The sequence below is a fragment of the Musca domestica genome, unplaced genomic scaffold, assembly GCF_030504385.1.
Source record: "Musca domestica strain aabys unplaced genomic scaffold, Musca_domestica.polishedcontigs.V.1.1 2, whole genome shotgun sequence".
Classification (NCBI taxonomy): Eukaryota; Metazoa; Arthropoda; class Insecta; order Diptera; family Muscidae; genus Musca; species Musca domestica.
Genome location: NW_026712249.1, coordinates 31207879 through 31216436, shown reverse-complemented (window position 1 = coordinate 31216436; position 8558 = coordinate 31207879). Strand labels below are relative to the sequence as shown.

The following is an 8558-nucleotide window of genomic DNA, read 5'->3' as shown; positions in this document are numbered from 1 at the left end:
CGCACACATGGCAGCAATGTGAAGTTCTATGATGTGATAGGGCAACAAAAAAAGTAAATATGCCGAACGAAGCATATCCTTAAGCAACGAAGGCAATGACAATTCAGTTAAATGTTGGATTTACAGATAAACGGACCGAAGCGGAAATTATAGACCAACAAAAGCGTTAAACGAAATCACAAAGAAATTTGAGAGAAAAAAGAAATTGTAAATTCAATTGACAGAGAGGTTGAGGGCATTGATGATCAAAAAATAAAATGCAATAATGCGATGAGTGTTTTGCGTGATTTTGTAACGGAAATTTGGTGTTTGAAAATGTGAAGTCGGAAAAATGTGAAATAAAGAAGTGTTTTGAATTTTTAGAAAATTTATAATTTGTTTGTGTGCACATGAGTGAGTGTTCAAACAGCCGGAAGTGTAATTTGGCAGACAACCGCTTTAAAGCGATGTCGGCATTTCAAAGTCATATTTCAAATCCACCGAGCCATTCTCTAATGTTTTAAAAGGGCTTTCATTAACACCACCACCATCACCAAGACTACAAGTTGCATTGTCGCTGCAACAACTTAATTGGAGTATTCTTTACTCCGGCAACCAGCCAAACGGCCTGTGTGTCTGTCCGCCATCCAGCCAGGCAGCTTGCCTGCTTGCCTGCCTGGTTATGCTGTGCGTGCCTGCCAACCAATGTTGCATTGAAAACCACTTCTAATGCATTTTATGTCAATTTGAGTTAATGTTTACATGCTGTTGTTTTAACATTCAACATTTTTCCCCACCCGCTTTCCTGGAGCGCCTACATGGCCCTGCCACACCACACATAAATCTACGGAACATAGAAACTTTCAAGAGAACTCTTTATTTTATGGTATTTGGAGGAGAAAAAAAGTTAAAGGCAAAAAGGCTGTATTAAAACCGCACCATGTTGCCGTACACACACACATGCATAAATACATATATGTGGACAACAGTAGCAGCAACAAAAACTAAAAGGAAGCTACATTAGCAGACACGTTTAGACAATGTTGAAACAACAGCACTAGGAGCAATGTTTTTGCCTGATTTTTGCAAGGAAATAACACTAACAACAACAGCAACACCAGTTACTTGTCGATCAGGACAGCACTCACTCCTGATGCTGATGATGATAATAATGAGGAGCATGATGTCGACGATGATGCTCCTATTGCACAGCTAGCTCATGGTGGTGATGAGGAAGGACAATGTTATTATGGCAAACATGCACATGTTGCCATTTTGTCTTGTTTGTGCAACGTAATAAAACAACAGCAACAACAACAACAACGGCAATGACATCAACGATTTGGCATAAGCAATCAAGCTGCAACAACACCGAACTTTAAAGGCCCAAAGGCTTTAAGTTTTCTGTACTTGCATTTTTTGCCTTTGGAACCATAACATAATCTACAAACCAAAAAGAAATAAGAAAACCAACTAGTCATACCAACGAGAACCAAAAAATCAAAAAGAAAAAAAGAAAACTAAAAATTGAACATCTAAAAGAACAAATAACCCGGGTAAAACCAATTTGAATCCAACCCACCAAATAATAGCCCACTTCAATTTTTATTCTTGTTATTTCAACACCAAGGGGAACAAGAATTTTTTCCACCTCCTTCTTTTTTTTGTGCTCCGTATTGCATTTTTGCTTTAACAAAAAAGTATATTCCAGCCAACGAAGAAGAAACACAAAAACTACAACAAGAAATTTTTTATTTCTCTCCGGCTGCTCTGCGTTTGCATTTCTATAACAAATACGATCGTCAAAAATTTGTGCTGCTACTGCTCTAAAACCCCAAAACGCCAAAAGAAAACCATAACATAACAACGACAAAAAGAAAATAGAAAATAAAAAAGTAGAGAAAATTGTTGCAATATTATTTTTACTTTCTGACAAGTGAAACGTCATAATAATCGTTTTATTTTTTTGTTACAACAAGCCTTGCCACTGCTAAGGCTCCTGCACATTTCTTCTACAGCAGTTACGAATATCAACAGCCGTTTGCTGCAACACCAACAACAACATAATGTCATCGTGGTGCCCTTCAGGATTAATCGCTTATTCAGCCATCGTTTTACTTTGTACTTCCGGTAAGTGAAAACTTCATCATCATCATCATCATCCACGCCATCCTCGTCGTCATAGTTGTCGCTCCCGCGCCAACTGCTTTTTTGATGCCAACCAAATTCCCATTTCCATGTTCTTTTATAAAGAGTTTACCCTACCACCACCAACAACAGCATCAAAAGCTGCAGCAAAAAAAAAAAAAAAAAACGACATCAGCTCTTCATCAGCTCCACTACTCAACAATCCTCATTGACATCAACATTCGTTGATGGTGTCTTTGTAGTTTTATGCCACTAGACTTTTCTGCTCTTTTTTGTGGGTGTGTGTGTAGGAGTTGGTGTATATTTGATGGTGAGGATTGGGATGTAATGGAAATATTATAAAAACAAGCAAGCAAAGGCTATAGTCGTGCGGGGCCGACCATGTGATACAACAACACTAAACACTACAACACTAAAATATGTTAGAATCCCCCTTATGTCCAAATTCATTTTGGAAGATTTCCACATTGAAATAATGTCATAGAGGCCTGCCCATATGTTACCCATATTTACGCATTCCGCCGTATTATGTATTCGAAAAAAATTCACAAAAGCCATGGTCCATTTTACAGCTAAGTATAATCCAATGGTCATCCAATATGCTCGACTTTTTCCCTCTTTTAGGAAAATGTTTTTTTTTTTTGGTCCATTTGAACCTCTGAATTTAAATCTGCATAACAGTAGGCTTTAATTCTCACCCTAACGCTACCCCAGGGAAAAAAATCGTGAGAATCGGACGATAATTGCGACCTGTAGATAATACCTTCAACACATAGTGTTGGGGTGTGTAGAAAAACTCTAACAATTTTCAATTCAAAAGTGTACGTCAAATTGAAAAAATCGCATGCGATAAAAAATATGACAAAAATTGAAAAAAATATAAAACAAATATTCACTTTTTTATTGGCAGATTTTTACGCGATTTTCTTTGTTTTTATCCTTTTCTGGCAAGAGACCATTCCGAATTGATGAGAATTGTGAAAAGTAGTCCAACGGTTCTTGATTTATCAGCGATCTAACTAACATTCCCTTCTTTGATATATGAGATTGTATATATTTTGCTATATATGCGAGATTTTGGATATGAGCATCGAAGCAACGGTCAGAAGTGACATTTTCGTGTATTTATGATTTCACCAGGATAAAAAAATTTTCGCGGTTTAATGGAAAATTTCGTATTTTTTACAAAAAAATTTATGGTATATTTTACCCGCTAAATGTGGTCCGATGACCATCCAAATTTGTACGCTTCTGCCCAGTCCTTAACCCCAACTCCATGCAAAATTCCGTGCCGATTGGTCTATAATTGTGGCCTGTAGATCTACTGCAAAATCAAGTATTTTTTCTTTTTTTGGTCCATTTTAACGCCTAAATGTTTTGCAATCATCTTCAAAAACATAGGGTTCTATTCTGACCCTAACACCACCTCCATTTTCAATTTCGTGGGAATCGGGCCATAATTGCGACCTGTAGCTTGATTACAAATTAACATGGACAGACGGACAGATGGACGGACGGACATACATAGCTAGATCGACTCAGCTCGGCGTGCTAGGACGATCCATATATACTTTCCTATGTGGGAAACCAACATTTCGAGGTGTTACATAATTTTTGGCTCAATCAAACTTATAATACCCCCAACACATAGTGTTGTAGGGTATCATGAAATATAATCTACACAAGAAGATCGGAAAATCCACATTCTCATAAGCTTAGAAATTTTTTTGGTGTCCCATGTTTGAATGTTGACATTGTATTAATTCTGGTTACTAAGGACAGCAGTACATCCTACCTAGAGACACAGACCTGTATTTCGACAACCACGAAGCCTTCAGCAGAACACTCCCTATATAAAGTCGTACTCCTTCAAAGTCGTATTATATGCTTTTCTGCTCGAATCCGAAAAAGACGAATTGATTTTGAAGGGTAACATGTAAGGAAATGCTACATTCGGGCGGAGCCGACCATTCAATACCCTACAACACTATAATATATTCCACATATTATATAGGCTGATACCCGAAAGAATTCCTCAGATTATTCTGATAAATAATATGTATACCCTCCTCTAATGTTCGACTATTTACGCATATTTTTACTGGTCTTATGATTATTCAAACTGTTGACCCCAAGAAGGGTATGGGGTAATTTTGTCCATATTTTATTGGAGCTAAATAAACATGATATACATTTTGCAAAGCGATAGGTTCAGACAATATCGACTACTCCCTTCACTTTATATGAGATATGTGGTAATTTTTAGAAAATATTGAATTATACGCATTCAATTTCCCCATAAAATATTTGTATAGACAAAATTACAAAAAAATCTAACATTTATATCCAATTTTTTGGGAAATCATAAATTCCGATATATTCCATATTCCATACTCCCTTCGTAAGTTATCCTATACGTTTTGGGTCTAAGCCCGTTATTTCGATTAGGCCAGTTTTTTTCCGAATCAAATGATATATACAATCTGTAGCCATATGTCTGAGGGTACAAAAAAATCCATTCGAAATATCTGGGCCCGATATATAATTTTCGAGTAGTAAACTAATTTGTTAATTTACAATTTAAAACCAGTGAATAAAGGCCAAAGTCGGGCTGGGCTGACTTTATAATACCCTACACCACTTTGCGTATGTAGTAGAGCTACACATAACAAATTCACGTTATTATGGTGAATTTATTAGAATTAAAACATGCCAACTATGGCCATTTTTGAATCTGTATTATGGCTAAGAGCAGTTATAATTCAAAGCCGAAAGGTACTATCGTATTCTACCAAATTTGACGCAGACATTTGTGTCTAAACCGATCTCTATAGAAATTAACAAAGGTGTTTCTATGCTGTGTCTGATATTTGGCACCAAATATAATTGTTGCGCGGAGTATTTTACGGTTGTGCATGGGAGCTATAACCAAATTTGAATTGATCTCGATAACAGTTGGCAAAAATATTTCTGAGCTGTATTTGATATATTTCTCCGAAAATCGTTGTGGCGATATTACGGACGAGGAGGAGAAATTTAACAAATCGAATGAATTATATATATATATGAGCTATAGCTATATATCAAACGATTTTCCGAACGGATTTTCCGATTTCCCAATTTGATACACTTATTTCTATTCTTAATTTGATTATATGTGCCGAATTCCGCCCTATTTGGACTAAATTACAAATTTGTTGCATAATAAAAGACAAATCGGGCGAAGATATGTATGGGAGCTATTTCAAATTTTGGTCGATTATCTCCAGTTCCAATAGTGTTCGTCCTTGGACCAAACAAATATTTTGTGCAAAGTTTCATCATGATTGGACAATAAATGCGACGTGTACTTTGTTTACAAAAATACATGGACAAACGGGCAGACATGCATAAATCGATTCAGAATGTGATTCTATGCCGACTATCAAAAGGAAGTATGGTCTAACTCGCTTCCTTCTCCATATTACAAATAATATACCCTGACTACAGTGTGATGCAGGGTATAAACATAAGTTGGTCCTATTTTGACCTCCTCTCGAATAATCTTCATTGATCTAACCATAGACTTACCATCCCTAATACAATAGACAGAGGTTAGGTCTGTAGGACTGATATTTTGGAGGATTAGGTATCACTTTTCCATGAAATTAGTAGTCATTTGACATTTAGCTTTTTTTCGGTATGTCAAATTGTAGAAAAAGTTCTATTACACCCATTTTTTTGGTAAATATGCGTTATATTATTCCGCTTCCTGACTTTCAGTATTTCTAAGGTTTTAATCACAATTTCCAACCAAATTTACAGTAATTTGACGTTCTCGTAGGCTTTTCAGTGGATAGCTAAAATATTCTAAAATATATTCAACAATTTTAAGGACATACGGCACATCCGAACTCAACGTCGCCAGCTTCAAGTCAAATGTGTTTGATCAAAATATTATATCGGAATTCAGTTTTTACTTTCAAGAAATACATTTTTCGCAAAAAGCTATGTATGTCTTGATTCTTTTTAGAAAATAAATTTTAAAACGTATTTCTTTAAATAAATTTAATAAATAGCGGCTGAATTTAGGCAAAAATTCGATTTTGACATAGCGAAAGTTTCAAAAAAAAAAAAAAAAAAAGTTGAAAAGCAGTAAGTTCCACCATTTGGAACAAATTTAGAAATTTTCAAAAAATAGAATCCTTTCAAAATTCTGCTTAAATTTTAAAAATACCGAATATAGCCCTTTTATTGAAGTCCATCCGACGTGGACCTACATAGGCATTGCTTGTCATAAGCCATTACCATATTCAAATTCGAAAACTTGAAATAAACGGTGAATAATGTAGCTAAAATCATCAAAATATCGTATATAGGGATGTACCGTTACATCGGAGCTGTGCGAAGACTTGGACCAGCATAGATAATTTTCTGTCATAAGCTGTAGCTTCCATTACGAAGTTCAAATACGACATCTCAAACAATTTCGGTGGGTATTGTACCTAAACTCGTCAAAATACCGAATATAGGGAGGCACTGATATATGGACTTGGACCTGCGTAGAAAATTTTCTGTCACAGACTGTAGATCCCATTGCGAATTCTAAATACGTAATTTGAAACAATTCCGGTAAATAATGTCGCTTAATTCACCAAAATACCGAAAATAGGGAGGCTATACCAAAAATGTGTACCTACATGGCCCATTTTCAATACCAAAAGCCCTGCGGACATAATATATATTTGAGTAACATTTTATCAATCAAGTTTATTTCGTTCGGAAGCTAAAGTAATTTCCACAGAGGGATAGAAGGATGGGCATTGCTAAATCGAGATAGAATTCTATGCTGATCAAGAATATATATACTTTGTGGGGACTAAAATGTATATTTCGAGGTGTTACAAACTCAATATACCCTCCATACTATGGTGGAGGGTATTAAAAAAATGGCAACGGATAATTTGCAATTTCTTCACGTCCCTGACATTATTCCTTATAAGATTAAATTAAATAAATTCAAAAACCGAAAACGAAGGATAAAATACCATGCCTTCTACAAATTTACATACTACACCAATTTGCTGTGATATTTGAGCGGACTTAATGCAAACACGGTCGAAAAATGCCGAAACTAGATTGCAACCCATCAAAATCGCCATAAGAGAATTATTCTATATTTTGTTGGGTGAATTTGCTATTTTTACTTATTTTCTTCTAATATTCCGCACAATTCTTACTGGGATTCCCGTACCCTGTTATTTATCATCATGAGCCCCTTACCAAAAATAAAATCCATTTGTATTAACATTTAGTTATAATATATTATATCGATTTATGAGAGTCTTGCCAAAATGTTCACATGTGTCCAATATTTCCTGCCCGAAGACTTTCCAAATTTAACCTATCCCAAAACTGTTTTTACTGAATACAAGTTACATACAAATAAGTTGATATAAACTATTGCAATGCTTTCGACTTCCTTTTCGAAATTTATTTTTGGTTAAGGAAATACATTGAAGAAATATATTTTAATGATTTGTTATGTGTCGTATATAAGTTAAGTTTTAAGAGTTTGGTTCGGTTCAATTTTCAAACAAAGCAGTTTATTTTCTCTCACCAACCTAATACACTGTGCGGTAATATTGCCAACAAGTATATATGCATGCTTCTGAACTTTCTCCTGGGTATATGGGAGCACATTTTGCATTTGGTAGTCGGTTTGTATTTTTTGTTAGTTCATTTCTTTTCACTGAATTGCATTTCAATGTTATTCAATATACTTTGAATAAAATGTTGAAGAAAAAAACGGGGGAAAAAAAAGAAAATAAAAGAAATTTGGCAAAACCGAGACAAAAAAAAAAAAAAACAAACAAATGCATTTTATTAAAGTGCTTATTTCAATACATAAGTTTAAAACATTGATCTGTTGGCTTACTGAAATTGAAATGATGTTTAAATGCAGCTTGTTTTGTGTGTGGTTTTAAAGTTTTCGAGGGCAACGCTTAGATCCCTAAATATTAGAATTAAGGGTTGTTATAATGTAACGTTCGTATTATGAAACTATTTTTCTATGAATTTCGTTAAAATTAACTCCTTTTAATAAAATTCTCAAAAGATTGGCTTCCAAATGATTTCGTGGAAGCAGTTATTGTGTTTGATGCTTTTGTTGTTTTTCTGCTGAGTTTATGAGTTTCTTTTGTATAAAGGAGTAGTTTGAAATAATTCTTGCGAGAATACCCCAATACAAAAATGAGGCATTTATGATTAATTGTTATTATTAATTATTATTAAAAATAATACAAAAAATTATTTTTGTAAAACCAAAAACAATAAAACAGTTTTAATTATAAGTTAAAAAAAATATAAAAAGTATTCAGCCCATGTTTCTTTATTAGATAAAGTTTTGGCTTCAGGTATGATTATCCAAATTGTTGACCCTTTTTGGAGTA

General features: G+C 34.5%; 1 protein-coding gene across 1 annotated transcript in view; it reads left to right on the top strand.

Moving 5' to 3' along the window:
• The first annotated feature begins 391 nt into the window (after positions 1-391).
• Positions 392-8558, top strand: part of LOC101892206 (carbonic anhydrase-related protein 10) — an 83405-nt gene continuing 75238 nt past the window's right edge. The window contains exon 1 of the mRNA XM_005178083.4: positions 392-2109. Coding sequence (XP_005178140.1) covers positions 2046-2109 — 64 coding nt within the window. The 5' untranslated portion in view covers positions 392-2045. The remainder of the gene's footprint in view (positions 2110-8558) is intronic.